The sequence below is a fragment of the Schistocerca cancellata genome, chromosome 2, assembly GCF_023864275.1.
Source record: "Schistocerca cancellata isolate TAMUIC-IGC-003103 chromosome 2, iqSchCanc2.1, whole genome shotgun sequence".
NCBI classification, from domain to species: Eukaryota; Metazoa; Arthropoda; class Insecta; order Orthoptera; family Acrididae; genus Schistocerca; species Schistocerca cancellata.
Window position 1 is genome coordinate 468088029 of NC_064627.1, and position 20711 is coordinate 468108739.

General features: G+C 42.5%; 1 protein-coding gene across 2 annotated transcripts in view; it reads left to right on the forward strand.

The window, feature by feature from the left end:
- LOC126161985 (transcription factor GATA-6-like) overlaps positions 1–20711 on the forward strand; it is a 524655-nt gene that overhangs the window by 479167 nt on the left and 24777 nt on the right. The window contains exons 5-6 of one of the 2 annotated variants that reach the window (XM_049918185.1): positions 7986–8155; positions 17541–17705. In XM_049918185.1, the coding sequence (XP_049774142.1) occupies positions 7986–8155; positions 17541–17705 (335 nt within the window). Of the gene's footprint in view, positions 1–7985; positions 8156–14610; positions 14703–17540; positions 17706–20711 lie in introns of both variants that reach the window. The other variant, XM_049918186.1, reaches the window with a different exon arrangement.

Below are 20711 nucleotides of genomic sequence, written 5' to 3' on the forward strand. Positions count from 1 at the left end.
GAATTTAATTGATGAAAGGAGAAAATATAAAAATGCAGTAAATGAAGCAGGCAAAAAGGAATACAAACGTCTCAAAAATGAGATCGACAGGAAGTGCAAAATGGCTAAGCAGGGATGGCTAGAGGACAAATGTAAGGATGTAGAGGCTTATCTCACTAGGGGTAAGATAGATACTGCCTACAGGAAAATTAAAGAGACCTTTGGAGATAAGAGAACCACATGTATGAACATCAAGAGCTCAGATGGAAACCCAGTTCTAAGCAAAGAAGGGAAAGCAGAAAGGTGGAAGGAGTATATAGAGGGTCTATACAAGAGCGACGCACTTGAGGACAATATTATGGAAATGGAAGAGGATGTAGATGAAGATGAAATGGGAGATAAGATACTGCGTGAAGAGTTTGACAGAGCACTGAAAGACCTGAGTCGAAACAAGGCCCCCGGAGTAGACAACATTCCATTGGAACTACTGACGGCCTTGGGAGAGCCAGTCCTGACAAAACTCTACCACCTGGTGAGCAAGATGTATGAAACAGGCGAAATACCCTCAGACTTCAAGAAGAATATAATAATTCCAATCCCAAAGAAAGCAGGTGTTGACAGATGTGAAAATTACCGAACAATCAGTTTAATAAGCCACAGCTGCAAAGTACTAACACGAATTCTTTACAGACGAATGGAAAAACTAGTAGAAGCCGACGTCGGGGAAGATCAGTTTGGATTCCGTAGAAATACTGGAACACGTGAGGCAATACTGACCTTACGACTTATCTTAGAAGAAAGATTAAGGAAAGGCAAACCTACGTTTCTAGCATTTGTAGACTTAGAGAAAGCTTTTGATAATGTTGACTGGAATACTCTCTTTCAAATTCTAAAGGTGGCAGGGGTAAAATACAGGGAGCGAAAGGCTATTTACAACTTGTACAGAAACCAGATGGCAGTTATAAGAGTCGAGGGACATGAAAGGGAAGCAGTGGTTGGGAAGGGAGTAAGGCAGGGTTGTAGCCTCTCCCCGATGTTATTCAATCTGTATATTGAGCAAGCAGTAAAGGAAACAAAAGAAAAATTCGGAGTAGGTATTAAAATCCATGGAGAAGAAATAAAAACCTTGAGGTTTGCCGATGACATTGTAATTCTGTCAGAGACAGCAAAGGACCTGGAAGAGCAGTTGAACGGAATGGACAGTGTCTTAAAAGGAGGATATAAGATGAACATCAACAAAAGCAAAACGAGGATAATGGAATGTAGTCGAATTAAGTCGGGTGATGCTGAGGGAATTAGATTAGGAAATGAGGCACTTAAAGTAGTAAAGGAGTTTTGCTATTTGGGGAGCAAAATAACTGATGATGGTCAAAGTAGAGAGGATATAAAATGTAGACTGGCAATGGCAAGGAAAGCGTTTCTGAAGAAGAGAAATTTGTTAACATCGAGTATAGATTTAAGTGTCAGGAAGTCATTTCTGAAAGTATTCGTATGGAGTGTAGCCATGTATGGAAGTGAAACATGGACGGTAAATAGTTTGGACAGGAAGAGAATAGAAGCTTTCGAAATGTGGTGCTACAGAAGAATGCTGAAGATTAGATGGGTAGATCACATAACTAATGAGGAAGTATTGAATAGGATTGGTGAGAAGAGAAGTTTGTGGCACAACTTGACCAGAAGAAGGGATCGGTTGGTAGGACATGTTCTGAGGCATCAAGGGATCACCAATTTAGTTTTGGAGGGCAGCGTGGAGGGTAAAAATCGTAGGGGGAGACCAAGAGATGAATACACTAAGCAGATTCAGAAGGATGTAGGTTGCAGTAGGTACTGGGAGATGAAGAAGCTTGCACAGGATAGAGTAGGATGGAGAGCTGCATCAAACCAGTCTCAGGACTGAAGACCACAACAACAACAACAACAACATATGTACATCACATGTACCGATTTCGACCCGTTCGGATAACTTCTTCATGGTGCGACGTTTCTTTTTTCCTTTTCTTAATGTGTTAAAGCTATAATCACGAGCTACCTATCTACAACTTCCTGCGACATTAGAACAATTATCGTAGCGAAGGGCGAGGTTTTGTATTTACTCGCGTCGTTGAATTCTTTAGCCAGTGGCCTTAACTGCGATTCGTTTACGTAGCTGTATTTTCATACGCAGGAATGATGCTGTATGTCAAGACTAGCTCCTCCTGCAAAGTGGTGAATGGTATCCGATATACTTCTGGGTTCATCTATAGACATTTGTAACTTTGTTGTGATTTTAATTTCGGCGTATTATTACGATCAACAATAAATACGGAATAATTTGATTAAAAGCTACTGATTTTGGCGAAGTCTCTCAGCAGGAAGTGAAAATAATGCACCAATCTGATTCTCGGTATTCAAAATAATTGTGATTTTTGTAGTAAGTTTATCCAACGAAACACCATGCCTCGATTTAGTGTTTTGAAGTAATGACCTTTAAAATCGAAAATGGTGTAGAGTACTACTTAACATGCAAGGATACTACTGACAAACCTTTAGTTTTAGAGTTGCAGTGGTAAAATTTAAGGAAGACAGGTTCGTGCTGGCGGCAGACTGACGACGAGAAAACCTCCCTCAAATGCAGTGAAACTGACTGTCCCATACTTTTCAGCAGTAGTACAGAAATGAAGTTTCAGAGCTTAATTTGGGATCTAGTATATATACTTCAAGTGACACGTAATATCTCTTTGATGATGGCCAACTAGGCTCACTACGGAGAGGTGGCAGCCTGAAAGTCTGTGATCAGCACTCAGTACGCTGCGGTGTCAGCAGCGCTGGATCAGACATGTAGATGACGCCCAGCTGGTGTCGCAACCGGCTCTTGCTGACGTCATGTTAACGCACTTGCTTCGGCAGCAATGCTTCTGTTTACTTCTCTGCACCTCCACGTTACGGCTACCAATAGTGGAGGGAGTTCTGTTGAAACAGCGCTTTTTGGCCGCAACGTCGCCGTTGCTGCCACTGCTGCCGCTGCTGTCGTCGATGTCGTTGTTAATGTGTAGCCTCCATCACTTGCGATATCATTTTACACAAAGCCACAGGACAGACTTGCAGGAACAAAGAAACAAATCAGCCGTAGCCATAGTGTAGCGATAGGCTGACTATTGTGTTACTGGGTGGTATTCTAATTTCTTTGTTACTTTAACACCTTATTCCGCCAAAATGACTCGTTGCGAATATATACTTCCTCAGTTTTATTAATAACAGTATTTCTCTTTCACAATTTCTTTTTTCTTCTGTTTATTCATAACGTATTGAAGCTTGGTTCCCAGTGGGCTTGACTGTACGTCCTTCCCGACATCTCTCTGACAACTGAAATCGTCGCAGCCGGTCTGATATCCAAAAATTCCAAGATAATTATATGATTTTTGGATCGTGCTTTAAAGCGAAACTTGTACATCGCGATTTAGGTTTCAAAACTCGAATCATGTAGTTGCTACTCTTCTTTTGAATATATTATATTACAAGGTCTTATGTTGCAACTGAAAATTAGTGTCCACAATGAGCTTTCGCTCTGCAGCGAATTGTGCGCTGATGTGAAACTTCCTGGCACTTTAAATTCGTCATCTGGGCTAGAGTCCCACTCCGACACACAGTTTTAATCTGCCGGAAGTTTGAAAATTTGTTCTTCTTGTGGACAAAAAGTGTTTCACCTGGCCATACCACCCATCTTCGTTACGTTATGAAATGAGGAAATATAAAAATGAGCATTTAAATATATGTTGACAAGTTTGTACGCATGATCTAGTTGCAATTGTGGATTAAATGAAACGTTTCTAAAATAAATACGCGTTCTCTCTCTATTACTGAGCTAGTTGTCTAAGTTTGATGTCCGTGATAGTTCGCGCAGAGGGTTTCACTCCATCGTATGTTCTACCAATGTGAACTGCAGACAGTCACAAGACATAATTAATGAAAACAGAACACAATTTACGAAAACATGTTAGATGCATTTCAGGCTACCAAGCTGTTACCTGTCTCTAGTCGGCGTAGACCGTATTGATCTGCGTCAGAGAGCATGGACAGAATTAAACATGTTTGAATGAAACACACTGTACAGCTTTTCGTCGTCGAGGAGAGAAGCTGGACGATAGCTTCGCAAAAAGGAGAAATCCCTGGACCTTTGAAAGCTATTTATTGGTTAAACTCCAAGAAGGAATGTGAAAAACTTATTATGCTGGTGCCTAATGGAAACCAAAACTAAACAATTCACTTCGAATGAGAAAAGAGGAAAGGTTTCTGTTAGCAAGTTAATGCTCTGAACTACCAGCTTGGCCTCGTCCTTCGTGATTAGTCTCTTGAAATCCACTCAGACGTCGACCGATTCGTCTCCTCGGCATCGTGCACAGACACTATAACGTTATATTTATTTTGAAAATGCTCCACATTTCCTATGTTCTTTCCCATTTACAAAGACTACGAGTGCTGAATTCTCCCTGTATTGTATATGCGTAACTATTGTGATGACCGATTCTAATTAAAAGGAATTTTACCAGAAATGTTTATCTGATAGTACGAAAGACAATGTTGTATTTGAATGAATGGAACATACAAATATTCACCAGGTACGCTCGTCGTTCTTAATCTTTAGAGGTGCTCCTCTGCATGATTCAAGTGATCTGGTCTGGATTTCTGTTGCAGGAAGCAGGAGCAACAAACCCTCAGCTCCTCTCCAAACCAATTAAAGCAATACACGACGCATGAACACGCTATCACATTGTCTGCTGTGTCACTGACGGTCCACTACGTTATTTTCATTTCACAACAACGCTCCTTTAGGACAATCATACCTTCCCCCGTTTGGGTGTCGAACTGGCTGCTTTTATTGATCACAAAGAAATAAATGTGAATGACAATTTTTAAATTAAGTTAGCAATAGAAGTATTTGAAACTCACGTTTTACTATCGATCTGTGTCAATTACGAGCGCTCTTATTGACTTGTGTCTGCTCTATAAGACTGACACACGAAGAGGGTGATATCGTACTTTACCTTCGTTTAATTCGTGTTGTGTTAGCGCCAAGTGAAAATAATACATTTTGTTCAGGTAAGCGCCTAATCGGCTGCAACTAGGGCTGCCACGTCCGAAAACAGAAAAGCGGAACTCTGCGTTACATGTACCCGGACATAGCCGGACATTTTGCCCAAAAGCAGGAATACCTATTTCAAATAAAAATAGTAGTTAGATATTTTAAATCGTTTATTAGTGATCAATTATAGTCAATTTTTTGCGAGTTCAACCTCAATCATGCTTAATGTGACAAATAAGTCAGTAAACGGCGCTATAATTTGGCAAATATGATAGCTGAGCAGCTCAAACTAACTCTCGTCCGCACTCGCGCGTCTCAATATGGGTAGGAGCGACCCGTTCCGTGGTGGGATGGCCCCAGCTGATCGTCACATTCTACTTTTCCTCGCGCGCTCTGGGTGTAGCGTGACAGTGACACTGTGTGAACACACGGGACACGGACGTAGGAAAAATCCTGGCTAGTATATCTATATATCGTCATGGTATACCTCCCTATCTACCCCGATATCAGTTACTTGCCAATCTAGCATAATCTACTCGTGAAGGAGTATAATGCTATCTTAAAACTTTTGTGCAATAAGACAGCTATTAAAGTTAGAAACTACATGTACGTCGCGAGACAGCGTAACTCACTGCACGTAAATACCCAGACTATAGTCATCCACTGCTTGAGAATTAGAGAAATTAGTGACTTGCAACTAACTTTACACATAATTTCAAACCTTTATGAAACTTTTCGTCACAGATCCCTCCCACAAAATGATGAAAGAAAAGTAGTTAATCGGTTGCTACGTTTTCGCTGTACATGCAGTAAAACTACTGCGTCGGGCTCGACGCCGTAATTTATTATTTCTTTATTACAGACTCTATTTGCGGCACACTTTTCAGACACTACCTGCGTCTATCACTTAATGTACTTGCAAAATTATATCACTGTACGACTCGGCCGGCCGAAGTGGCCGTGCGGTTAAAGACGCTGCAGTCTGGAGCCGCAAGACCGCTACGGTCGCAGGTTCGAATCCTGCCTCGGGCATGGCTGTTTGTGATGTCCGTAGGTTAGTTAGGTTTAAGTAGTTCTAAGTTCTAGGGGACTAATGACCTCAGCAGTTGAGTCCCATAGTGCTCAGAGCCATTTGAGCCACTGTACGACTCGTAATTCAGGAGATATGATGTCATCAACATTGACATGCGTAAAAAAAACTAGGTTGTGCTTAAAATGGAAAGCAAATTACCCGGGCTGTAATACTGAGTGTTCCATAGGAGAGCACTGAGCGACTTCCAACAAAATTTAAGCATAATTTCAAACCTTTCCTAAACGTATTTCGTGTAGACCTACTAGGCTAAAGTCAAATATTTTACAGATCGAACTGGCTTTCCTGTTTCCAATCCCCCGCCCTCCTGTCTCTTCTGGTGGGAATCTACCGTCCTCTGCTGTCTTCGTATCGGACATACCACGTTGAGTCGTGGTTTTTTTCTCTGTGATGAGCTGCCATCTTTTGTAATTGTGGGGTGGTGATCCATCTTTTGCTGGACTGCCCCAACATTTTGGCTGTACATGCTAAATATGCCCTCCCATCTATCTTGTCCCAGATGTTAGCAGAGGACCCTTACGTGGTTTTGTTTGTCCTCGGTTTTCATCGCTGAAGTAATTTGTCCTCCCAGATTTAAGTAGCTGAATTTCCTTCCGGAATTGGAGTCCTCTGGTTAGTAAAACTTCCGAGCAGATTATAACTGTGTGCCGGACCGAGACTCGGTACCTTTGCCTTCCGCAGGCAAGTGCTCTACCAACTGAGCTACCCAAGCACGTCTCCTACCTTCCAAATTTCACAGAAGCTCTTCTGCGAACCTTGCTAGTTCTACAAGGTTCGCAGAAGAGCTTCTGTGAAGTTTGGAAGGTAGGAGACGAGGTACTGGCAGAATTGAAGCTGTGGGGACGGGTCGTGAGTCGTGCTTGGGTAGCTCAGTTGGTAGAGCACTTGCCTGCGGAAGGCAAAGGTCCCGAGTCTCGGTCCGGTACACAGTTTTACTCTGCCAGCAAGTTTCATATCAGCGCACACGCCGCTGCAAAGTGAAAAATCTCATTCTGGAAACATCCCCTTGGTTAGTGTTTGCATTGGTTAGGGAGACCTTAAGCCTTGCCTCTACGCCACGCCACAAGGGTGCCCACTTATTCCCTACGTTTTGTGTTGTCTTTTTTGCCATTTTGTTTATCCTTTTCCTGTGTCATATTCCTCTTGTGTTGTCCCAGTTGTGTTGTGATCGTGGTACGGATCCAGATGTGACGGCGGCGGTGCTGGCACCCCATTGAGCGCAGCGCCTCTGGGGCGCCCCCTGCTGTCATTCATACTCCTCCTCCTCCTCCTCCTCCTCCTCCTCCTCCTTCTTTTACTCCCCCCCCCTCCCACGCCCATCAGACCTGTTCTTTACTCTTCCTGTCGCCTGAGCTTCCCTTTGTCTCTTTGTTTGCCCTTTTTCTTTTGTGACGTTTGTCTTGTTCCTCGCTTAGTCTCTGTCACCTTCAATCGTAGGATCAAAGAGTTCGCTGTTTGGTCCCTCCCTCCTGCCCTAATCAACTTACCAGTCACCTCTTGTATCGAGAGACTGACGAGCTCGTTGTTTGGTCCCTTAGCCACCATTTAACCAACCTATTTTGTGCAGTATGGAATTTATGATCCTCCTGCTTCTCACTATCCCTTCAGAATACGATAAATAAAATGTCTTTTGCAGTACAACAGCCAGAAATACAATCTGTACTAAAAATATGATGAGAGGAATGTCGTTTCATTGTTAATCCTAGTATTTTAGCGCGTAGAGTTAAGAGTTTCAGGCAGGTCTCTGAACACGGAAGGGAGTCATCAACGAGCAGCGACCGGGCAGCAGTGTGTCTGTCTACTTTGTCTTGTGTGTACTTGTGTTGCGCTGTGGCTGAGCGTCGGCATGCGCTGCAGTGGACGCGGCCGACTTCATGACGGAGGGCCGCGAGTGCGTCAACTGCGGCGCCATCTCGACGCCGCTGTGGCGGCGCGACGGCACGGGCCACTACCTGTGCAACGCGTGCGGCCTCTACCACAAGATGAACGGCATGAACCGGCCGCTGGTGAAGCAGCCGCGCCGCCTGGTAAGGCCGGGGTCCCACAGGCACTCAGCAGCGCACGGCCCTCCTCTGCCCTCCTCTCCTACCTCCCACCCTCTCGCACCCCTCCCGTGTCCGCTTCCTGTCCCTCCTCATCCGGAGGAGCCTGCCGGAGGAACCGCGCCAGCAGCGACCTCGCAGGTACACACGCGAGTATGCCGGGTCTGGCGTTAACTTCAGCCTTTCTATGCGTCCGAGGTAGCCTCGTGGCCAGCACCTTAGGTTCCAGTAGGGGTTGTTTTATAAAAGGCTCCATCGTTTCACTCTTTCTTGTGGTCTTCATCAGGAATGCCATTGATGTACTGGGTGTACCGTTAACATGTTAAAATTCATACTTCGCTAGGTAGACTAGTAAAAACTGACACAATTGCTTCAAACCACATGGAGTTTTACTGAAACTGAAAAAAATGCACAAAATGACAGATAGATGGCGCTTCATATAGTACAAAAGCAAAAATTACCAAAACAATTGATTTTTTAAAAACGACGGTGTTCTTAAGAACAAATGTTGAAATGTAGGCCGTCGTCATTACTGTGGACACTGGACAATTTTGTGAATAACAGTGTAAAGTATATCAGCAAGTATGATAAGTTACGGTCGGATGTTATCTCTTAGCATTTGTAATGAGGTCGAACGATTGCTTAGATTTACGACTTGAGGTAACTCTACATCTCCATCTATACTCCGCAAGCCAACTGACGGTGTGTGGCGGAGGGTACCTTGAGTACCTCTATCGGTTCTCCAGTCTATTCCAGTCTCATATTTTTCGTGGAAAGAAAGATTGTCGGTATGCCTCTGTGTGGGCTCTAATATATCTAATTTTATCCTCATGGTCTCTTCGCGAGATATACGTAGGAAGGGGCAATATACTGCTTGACACCTCGGTGAAGCTATGTTCTCGAAACAAAAGCCCGTACCGAGCTACTGAGCGTCTCTCTTGCAGAGTTTTCCACTGGAGTCTATCCATCATTTCCGTAACGCTTTCGCGATTACTAAATGATCCTGTAACGAAGCGCGCTGCTCTACGTTGGATATTCTCTATGTCTTCTATCAGCCCCATCTGGTACGGATCCCACACCACTGAGCTGTATTCAAGCAGTGGGCGAACAATTGTAATGTAACCTACTTCCTTTGTTTCGGACTTCATTTCCTTACGATTCTTCCAGTGAATCTCAGTCTGGTATCTGCTTTACCGACAGTTAATTTTATATATAGTCATTCCATTTTAGATCATTCCTGATGCGTACTCCCAGATAATTTATGGAATTAACAGCTTCCAGTTGATGACATGCTATATTGTAGCTAAAAGTTAAAGGATCTTTCTTTCTATGTATTCGCAGCACATTACACTTGTCTACATTGAGATTCAATTGCCCTTCCCTCACCATGCGTCAATTCGCTGCAGATTCTTTTGCATTTCAGTACAATTTCCCATTGTTACAACCTCTCGATATATTACAGCATCATCCGCAAAAAGCCTCAGTGAACTTCCGACGTTATTCACAACAAGGTCATTTATATATATTGTGAATAGCAACAGCCCTACGACACTCCTCTGCGGCACACCTGAAATCACTCTTACTTCGGAAGACTTCTCTCCATTAAGAATGACATGCTGCGTTCTCTGTTATCTAGGAAACTCCTCAATCCAATCACACAATTGGTCTGACAGTCCATACGCTCTTACTCTGTTCATTAAACGACTGTGGGGAACTGTATCGAACGCCTTGCGGAAGTCAAGAAACACGGCATCTACCTGGGAACCGGTGCCCATGGCCCTCACAACCAGATCACACGGATTGACGTTTGACGACTGGGAGACCAAGCATGACAGGAGTGGCGCCTCAGCATGCGATCACCACCAAACTATGTGCGCAAGTCATGTTTCACACGTGTATCAACATTGGGTGGAGCTCTATCCTGCATAAAAGTTGTACCTTCCGGCAGGTTTCTATTGGCCAGGCTAGAGGTGATAGGATACTGTAACATATTGGCGTAACTCGCACCCGTCACGCTGACACTTTAAAAAGCAGCACTCCGCATTCCATCGAAGAAAAGGGACTGACACAATTTATGTGATAAATCCACATCACACAGTGACTTTTTTGTCATTTAGTGGGGCTTCTACGGTAGATCTACGATTTTCGGTAGTCCAAAGTCTGCAGTTGTGGGTGTTGCCATGTAGCGTCCCTGATGTGTTGCTGTCCAGCGCCATCTGTTGGACGGTTTTTACGGTCGTTTTTAGTATGAATGAAACCCCATTTCATTTCGCGCCTGTCTCTCAAGTTTTATCTCTCTACCCACATTATTCCGTGGATTAGGAATTTTCCAACTTTAACAGATTTTTGGGTCACCCACTACATTGCAAGCAGTAGCGAGAGATGCAACGATTGCACGTTACGGAGCATGTTTTTTAATTTAACCTGTTTCGCGTCCTCATTCGTTATCTTGTGTTATCACGTAGTACAAAGTCTTGGAAAGTGTCCTGAGCTATCAATCACTGTCTTTGTGATCGTTGTGGCATGGTGATCATCACCCGTCATACGGGACGTCACAGACTTCCAACGACGACAAATTGTCGCTGCCTGCTTGATTGGTCCATGAGTGACAACAGTCACAAATCTACTAGATACATCTAGAGATATCGATATTCAAGTTCCACCGCCTCGATCCAGTGCATGTAATTGTCATGTATGTCCTTTGTGTAGGGTAAACCATTTTCTTCCACTGACTCAAATAGAGCAGAGGTGAATTAATAAATACTCGATGGGAACATTTCTTGGGGTGTTCGGATATCATAGGTGGAAAGAAGCATCAGTGGCAACGAAAATTTGAGTCAAACGCGTAAACGCGCTCGGAAGCCTGAATGGTGAAGACGACATATTTCTCACAGAAAGTGACAGGATATGGTTCCATCAGAAGACCACTATGCTGAAAGTGTGCATTGGACTTAACATATTTCTATGGCCAACTATATTGGGAAAGGAAGAATACATTTAGCGATCTGTTTTCGCTAAACTTGCATAAATAGACCACCGTGCTTTCAAAAATTTCCGAGACGCATGCTACGCCTGGCGTATAAGCGACATCACCGCAGTAACTACGGAATTAGTGTGACCCACAACTGTAAACAACAGATGTGCATTCTTAATGAAAGAAAACATGATCCGTTGTAGGTTATAATGTGAACGTTCTTTACTTAAATCGTGCGATTAGGTAATTTTGACAAGAAGTCATTTTCAAGCACATTCGTGATGTCACGTATTACGACATGTAATTATCAGATTCTTTCTCCTTACGCATACAAAACCTGACCGTATATGCCATAATTACGTTAGGACTGAATCGCTATCAAAAGCGTTACGTCATCGCATGTCACAAGTTGCTAACTATACTCCATGTCCACTGCATAACACTCAGAGTACAGTTATCAATATGTGACATGTGATGATAAACGCTTTTGATGTCGATTCAGTCCTAATGTAATTAAGGAATAATAGTCTGGTTCTGAATCGATAAGGAGAAAGAACCTGATAATTACACTCCGTAATAAGTGACATGACAGATGTGCTTGAAATTAACTTACTGTCGAAATTAGTTAATCGCACGATTTAAATAAAGAACGTTTACATTATAGCCTACAGTGGACCATGTTTTCTTTTTATAAAGTATTCAGAGGTTATAGATCCTTACAGAAACAGTATTAGTCGTGAGTAAGCAGCGTTAAGTAGTGGACGTGAGACAGTAGTGTGTCAATGTTGTTGTAGGTTTTTGTTGCTGTCGCCATAAGTCGCGATGGAACAACATCTCTGTATCAGGTGTTCAAAAAATTCTCTACAATGTCTTGAAGAAGAGATGAAATGTGCAAAGTTTGTTTCGCACACCTTGACTCCAGAAAATAAACCACGACGCATGGACGCCTACAGCGACTTGACTGAAATGCGGAACGCGGGCAGTTCTTGTTTGGAAAATTCATCACGAGTGAGGAGACTTGCTGTTATCAATACGCAGCTTACCACAAAACGACGAAGTGCAGAAAGTCACACGAAGAGTCAGTGCTTTGGCGGCATAACCGACATTCGAGTCAGTGTGACGTGCAAGTTGAAAACGTCCCGAAGAAGGACTTACCTGAATGATTGTATCTGAATGATTATGTGAACATTCTGCGCGTTGTACTCAAGTGAATGGAGACTATGTACAGCCCTTGAAGTATTACAACCACAATGTTTTTCTATTTCTTATTAATTCAGTCTGGAAACTTTGTGGACTGACGGTGTAGAACACCACAGCAGGACCACAGATAAATTGGGGCTCCATAACGGGTTTAGACTACTGTCCTTGTAGGTTTCCCTATAGCAAGACATGATCTACATGTGGAAAACATTAGGGGAAGCGTAGAATATAGAAAAAATTTTCACCAACTATGAGAAACACAGTATGTTTCGTAATGGTTTTATGGGTCAAATCTTGGTTTCCAGCGGTTCGTATAGTCAAACCGGGAGGAGAGGTGATTATTAAGATCAACGAAACCAGTGCAGGTGGTCGTGTTATTCAAATAGCGTTAACATTGTTTCCAGTTAGGGGAATGAATTTTCGATAGTCATCACCCATCCACTGGGCTGTAAATGCAAAAGACTGATTTTTTGAGCATGACCACGAAATACTGCACTATCCCGTTCTCCACAATCTCCAGAAATGAATATTGTAGAGCCATTACAGTTTGCATTTGAAAAGCAATTACAGGCCCGCTACCATGCTACTGAATATTTCAAGGAACTGGAAAAGTATCTTCACAAGGAACGGAGTAAAATGCCTTTGAATGCAATTCAAAACTTATACGAATATCTTCAAGATTATTAAATGTGGCTCCGTAGCTCGTTGGGTAGTTATTAATGTTTGTTTTGTGCATCCACTATCAACTATCTCGCTTCAAATCAGAAATGATTTGTCATTATTGGCAATTATCTGTTGCCTGAAATACTGAAATGTGCACCATCTCATCACGGAACAATGCTGAGTACGATGCTGTTTGTCTCATTTGATAGAGTGTGTAGAGACAGAGATCTCTATTATCAGTGGAAAGTTTTCGGATTCGTCGTTGGATTCGCAGACGGCAACACTTCTTCAGTAATGTTGTTCTTAGATTCCGCAGGTCTTGTGGGAAGTGACCCAGTCTTCACAACCTTGGAAAACCATAAAATTCTTCCTACGTCGTTGAAAAGTTGAATAAAATGCTTTTTCTAAATGTTGTTGAGTTTTCATCTAAAGCTTCTAATTTCGATAACACAAAAGTGAATTATACATCTGCAAATGATAGCTGTGGATCATCTGTAAATGATAGCTATGAAGGACTTTGTAATTTTTTTAGTTAATATTACTTTCTCACATTCTGTTTAATTCAAAGAATAGCCTCCACAACATAAAGATATAATACAAAACCCAAAGCTGATTCTCCAAACAGAAATATTTCCTGTTTACTGTAAAGGACAACCGATATGTTGGATGTGATAGGTCCAAAATACATCCTGTGGATGTAGATAGTCCCCTGACTAGGTAACGGTCAGTAACACGACATTTTTAATTTCGTTATTCGTTTTCACATTGACATGCGATGGAAAATATGTGGTGGAAAATGAATATTCAGTTAAGAAATAAGTGTTATATGCTGCAGTTAGTCAAATTTCATAGCTGGCTCTATAGCTAGCACTCGTTTCGTCTGCTACGTGCAAGATGACATCGAAGAGACGATATTTCTAGCGCTGTCTTGGGGGCGTCACTAGGCGTACTGAGTACCTGCGTCGGACCTGTACTTCGTACGCCACAGTAGCCGACGACCGAATGGTGTAAGTCCTAAAGTTTGTACCTTAATCTACTGCTGTTGAATAAATGGGTACTTCAGATTATTGGCGATTCCATTACAGGCTTCACAGATCAATGTCAAGTTTACAGCTGCATATTAATAACTTTTCGTTGTAGTTATACTTGGAAGTCTAACGTTGCTGGTCACGAATGCCAAGTATCTGCACAAGAGACAAACAAATAAATAAACAAAATAATTTGTAGCAGATCCTTGTAAACTCTAACCTCATACCACACCTCCTTGTCACCTAGACCGGACTGAATGTGCACTCGAAATACCTCCCCATTCGGGTCCGGTGATCTCTTAATGGAGCTGCATATGACACGTAGTTCCGTATTTTCCGCTTCGAAGGTTCGCAGTCGATTAAAGAGCTGCATGTTCCTACCGAAAGTGGTGACCAGCTCGCTGCATTGAGCACCAGGAAGGTAACGTAGAGATGTAGTGTAGTGGTGCCTTGTGGGAATCCCCCGGCTCTGCCAAGGGCTCAACCGCCCCCCCCCCCCCCCCCCCCCACGCCCCCAACCACTGTTCCCGCAGCGCCTGCTCCTCTTCTAACTGGTTCGTTGTTGTGTCTTTCAGTGAACGATGCGGGGGATTTCTACAAAGGCTTCTGTTCCCTAAACGGGGTCCCGCGGCACGCGTCTTTGGAAGAAAAGCCCGGCCGGCGCTTGGTAGGTGTTCTCTCCAGGCTTCTCTTAGATCTCTCCCTTTCTCTCTCTGTCTCTGCATCTCTCATTGTCTGCCTGCTCGTCGTAGTCGTAGTCGTAGCTTAGTGTAGTGTAGTGTAGTGTTTCGTAGTGTAGCGTAGAAACTGCTGAGTAGCTTCTTCTTTCGTGTATGTGCTTGTAATTTGCTTATCTTATAACTAAGCAGATATTTCTGCATATTTCTATAATCTTTTAAACTGCCTTGCTTTATAAATTAGCTATAACAAAACGTAATTTTGTATCAGCCTTAATTCATGTAATGATTAGAAAGATACTAAACAATTAAAAATTAAATTGTAATTTTATGTGATAGAGTAAGAGAACAGGAAGAATTTTTGTTTTATTGGTGTATGTTAGTAATGCAAGTAAAGTTTCTAATTGATCTGCGAAATATTTTCCCTTACGCAACTTTTTAAAATAGTCGTCTTGTGTACTTTTCGTTCAAATGAATCTCGTGGAATGCTGAGCTTTCATAGAAATTCTTTTCTGACGGTTAATTACCACCCAAAGTCGGTGAATGCTACTGGTAATATGCTCCTTAATTTTCAACCCTTAAGAAATGTGTGGTTGAATTCGTATATTTATTAATGATGGTCCATCTAAAGGACGTACACGGCAGTAGCACACCCGAAAACTTCGAGAAAATGCACAATGTGCTATTCGACAATTGTCGATTAAAGGTGTATGAAATAGCACACATCATAGACATATCAGAACAAAGAATATGTTACGTTTTACGTGAAGAATTCTCTATGAGAAACGTTTTTGTAAGATGGATGCAGCATTTGCTCAATACTGATCAAAAGCGAACGCGAAAACGAACTGTCAGCAATGTTCTAAGAATAATCCTACTGTCTTATTTTCATCGGACTTGCTACTGTAGATGTGCCGCTTCAGCGAGTAAGGAAACAAAGTCAAGTCTTATGCGACAGTATCATTGTTTTCTGGATACAGAAGAGATTATTCTTACTGATTGCCTTGCAAAGAGTAATTAATAGCTGAACCAGCTAGATGAAAAAATACCTGCGAAGCTCAAATCACACGAGCTGTAACATTTGTGATACTCTTTCCCCGTCAGATAAATTTACACTGCGAATCTAACAACTGTGTCGGTGCCGAACACAACCAAATTACATCAGCCGACTCAGAGAATATGGAATGACAAACCCTACTAGACAACGTACTGTTGGACATAAATCACTGTTAAAATAGGCATAATTTTATTTGGGAGCTTGGCACTACGTCGGTATTGACCAACTTGCCAGTGCTGCGTCCTTTCAGACCCGCCGTACTTCATTCACCTGTCAAACCTACATGACTTTACCTCCAGTGCTGTTCTCAGTACTGTGTTTTCCAAAATGTGAATTCTGTCTAGTGGAAATAAAATGATTGTGTGCCATTGTTGGCGGGGAAAGTTCGGCCGCCGGGTTGCAAGTCTTATTTCAGGCGAAGCCACGTTGGGCTGCTTCCGCGTCAGTGGTGGTGGTGGTGGTGGTGGTGGTGGTGGTGGTGGTGATGATGACAACATAACACCAAGTCCACAGGCGGAGAAAATCTCCAACACGGCCGGGAATAGAACCCGGGGTCACTGCATGGTAGACAAGGACGTTACCACTCAGCTAAGCAGGTGAACTCTGTCTAATTAATGTTTCGAGACAACCACTCTTGGGGAATTTTAATAAAACAACCAATAAAGAGAGACTAATTCTGGTAGAAGGGGAAAAAAGACGCCTTACCAAGGAATTATCAGAATGGAATGGAAATCGGTAGTTGTAATGTATATACACAGACAAACAAATTATTACAATTTCAGAAAAAAGTTGATTGTTTATTCAACAGAAAGAGCTTCATAAATTGAGCAAGTCAGTAACGCGTTGGTTGACCTGTGATCCTTACGCAAGCAGTTACGCGGCTTGGTATTGACTAATGGAGTTGGTGAATGTCCTCCTAAGGGATATTGTGCCGAATTCTGTCCAATTGGCGCGATAGATCGTCAGAATCCCGGACTGGTTAGACGGCCCGGCTCATAATGCACCAAACGTTGTCAAGCGGGGAGAGATCCTGCGATCTTGCTGACTAAGGTAGCGTTTAGCAAACACGAAGACAGGCAGCAGAAACTCTCGCCGTGTGCGTGAGGGTATTGCTGAAATGTAAGTCCAGAAATACTTGTCATGAAGGGCAACAAAGCAGGACTGAGAATATCGTCGACGAACCGGTGTACTGTGGGGGTGCCGCGGATGGCAACCAAAGGGGTCCTGCTATGAAATGAAATGGTCCCCTCAGACCATAACTTCTGGCTGTTGGACCGTATGACGGGCGATAGTCAGGTTGGTATGCCTCGAGCCACGTCCTCGCAGGTCACCGATAGAGGGCTGCAAATATGTAGACACGAGGAATAAAGAAGTAGAATGTTAATAACGTTTCTTCTACTTAAAAAGCTTTGAGTTCATATACAAAATTCGGAGGTATTACGTCTCAGCACACCCCTCTAATACGCGGTCCACCTTGTCGTTAGACGTAATTAGTGGATGTCAAAGAAGCAACAGGACGTAATAGTAGGTGACACTGGAATAACTCTAGGTCAGAGCTATACAGAAAATTCAAGAAGGCAAGTGAAATTCGCATTCACCATTTCTGATATGGTTGTTGCTGCTGTAGAGTGGTGGTGGTGGTGGTGGTGGTGGTGGTGGTGGTGGTGGTGGTGATGATGATGATGATAACGGTTGTTGTGGTATTGATGTGTGTGTGTGTGTGTGTGTATGTGTGTGTGTGTGTTAGTGCAGCCTCCTCCTGTGCCCACAGTCTGCATCGCGGCGTGTGGGGCTGTCGTGTTCCAACTGCCAAACGTCGACGACGTCGTTGTGGCGGCGTAACGCCACCGGGGAACCCGTCTGCAACGCTTGCGGCCTCTACTTCAAGCTGCACGGTGTGAACCGGCCGCTCGCCATGAAGAAGGACAGCATACAGGTGCGTGATGGCCACCTTACGCTTACAAACGTTAAATGCCCGACGCTGTATGTGTTCCGTCTGTCTGTGCCCTACTGACTCGACAGCGTCGGGGAGACAGTGAAGGTAGATCACACTATGAACTGCGTGTCTACGGCTCTTCGCGTGATTTGTACGTCGTGAACAGCCTATCTTGACGAACTGCTACTGGCTTAGCGGAGTTGTCATTCTGGGTAAGTTGAACAGATGATAAGAAAGCGATAGCTGTCGAGCGTGAGACCAGAGAACTGCGCTGACGTGCTTCGAAAACGAAACACGCTATCATTTCTTGCTTTCTACTAAGTAAATCGTAATTTCTCCTCGCCCCACTAGCTTCTCTAAGAGGCCGACACCTATTTCAAGATGACTCTTTATCTCACGGGCATTCGGCTGCCAAAATAAATTTTTCAAAATTACTGGGGGTGCCCGGGATCGAATCTGAGTCTTACGCCACTAACATCTTTGTCTTTATTCATTGAGGTATGAAGGTTGAAACCAGTTAACTGTGTGTGACAAAACCTATCGCTAGTAACGTAAAAGTTGAGTACCTTTAAATTCCGATTTCAGTGTTTGATCTAGAATCGCCTTTGCTACCCGACTTTTAAACACGAACATAACTGTGCAGATTACTTTTAATGTGTTTGATATCAAGTAATCTAAACTGTATCTGACTATTTGTAAACGAGATTCAGTGTAAAGAATTATTATCAATAATAATCAGAATGGCTTTGTCACGAGAAAATAACACACCTGGCTGTATGTTATGTTGCGTAGTGAAAATATGCCGTGTCATAAAGACAAGTCTATTGAATTTATGTCAATTTTTTAAAATGAATACTGCTTCTGATTTTCTCCCAGAAGGTTCGTTTAGGCTCCACAATTGTTTCTTACCTTACAAAGGGTAACTCAACTCTACTCTGTCTGCATACTGCAAGTATATGAAGTGCTTAACTGCTAGTATCTGAAATAAATCACTGCGCGGCAAACAGCCTTATCTTACTTACTTTAATTTATCCAGCTGCATTACCGGATTAAACTTCCGTTCTTTCTCTAAAAGCGGTTCTAGGCGCTTCAGTCTGGAAGCGCACGACCGCTACGGTCGCAGGTTCGAATCCTGCCTCGGGCATGGATGTGTGTGATGTCCTTAGGTTAGTTAGGTTTAAGTAGTTCTAAGTTCTAGGGGACTGATGACCTCCGATGTCAAGTCCCATAGTGCTCAGAGCCATTTGAGCCATTTTTCTCTAAAAATACTGTTCAGTGTCCGCGCAGCAGCTCAAGGCGTGACAGTGCAAGTTTTACCAAATCTTTCTTTCATCTAATAATGGGCATAAGTTTCATGAGATATTTATAAATGAATGGAAAATGTTTTGAAATTATACTGAATCTTTTTCAAACACAGAAATTACTCGCACTAACGTAAATTATGACCATTTCTTAACATTACCAGACACCGTAAAAATTTAATTTTGTGTTCAATCTTTAAATTGCATGAGATTCACTCTTTTCCTTTCTTACTGAAATGTTTTAACTAACAGTGAACACGTGACTGGTAATCCACGCGGGTACTGTTAGATAAAATGAAATATTTACACAACAATACTTCGCGACTACCTTGTTCCAAAAGCGTCGTCACGCTATGAAAGCCTGTCAGAATAATTTTATATCATCAGCCACATCAGGGAGCATCTCAGACAAAGTTCCTTTGTGTGCGGCTCCTCACTCTGGCACGACACAACACATTCTCTCCGTCTTTGGCCGACAACTGTTCCCGGCTCCTCCTCTCGCCGAACTCTGCTCAGTAATACAACCTCTGGTAGCCAAAGAATACATGTTACTCATGTGTCCAGCCCTACGAAGATGCTTATAGCAGTACATATTCCAAATAAACAAATAAACCGATATTTCTCATGATATGCGCATCGTAACTGACCATTTCCCCTTATGTGTACACTTTTCAAGGTGATAAAGTTTTTAAGGTTGGTATCGTTTGACGTGTAGCCTTACTCTGTTTACTTCGAATTCTGAAGAAGTGCTGACTAGTTTGTGACAGGTCAATAGTTACATCAGCTATACACAAAAAATGGAGGACAAATACATGTTCAAGGCTGTCCAGTGAGAGAGACAAAGAGTATAGCCACTGTTGTCTCTTTAATTATTTGCAGTATTTTATGGAACAGCGCTCCATCTATTCTGACTGTATGTTTTTATCAGCATGATTCAAAAAAACTATTGTAAACAGAAGTTTATAGACAAAGCAATTGCTTTATCCTTGTCACGTGTCTAAATGCTCTAAAGACGCTAACGTTTTTGCATTAATGAGTATATTCCAAGTCATAAATATCTGGTAGTTGACTGAAAACAAAAAAGTAACACCAGTTCTATTTACGGGTAAATCTTTCAATTTACAGCACCGTCCCCCATAACTGAATCCTGGATCCCCAGTTGCTTCTGGTTCATTAAACGCTCCTAATAGACAATAAAATCGGTGCTGAACCGTAGCTCTACATCTTCAACAGCGCATGTTCAAAATTCACTGTACCCTAAAATATATATAGAGTTAAGAAATTTTTACTAATTTCTCTACTGAATGATGCTAAAACTTCTAAGTTCTATTGCAGTCGTAAAGAGCAGTTAATTTCCCACATTTCTACGTTTGATAGTAGAAAATCATTATTGTCTCAGTAAGTTGGAAAATAATGAAAATACTTGTAAGTAACTTTTCGGATGACGATTTCATGATAAAACAGGTATGCTCTGAAAATTTTCAGTTTGTTGCCATTGTTTACAGCGACTCGAAGAAATATAAAAATGGTAGAGTACCTGGAAACGTACTTAGTGAAACTATCCAGCTTGCTGTTCTTTAAGCATACACAGATCTGCATCCAAAGTGGTGAAACTGTACAGGGCTTATACAGCGTCTCATCACAAGTCCCCGAACTCCCCTATGGAACTAACCACTAGGTATAATGAAAGACACAGCCGCCATTA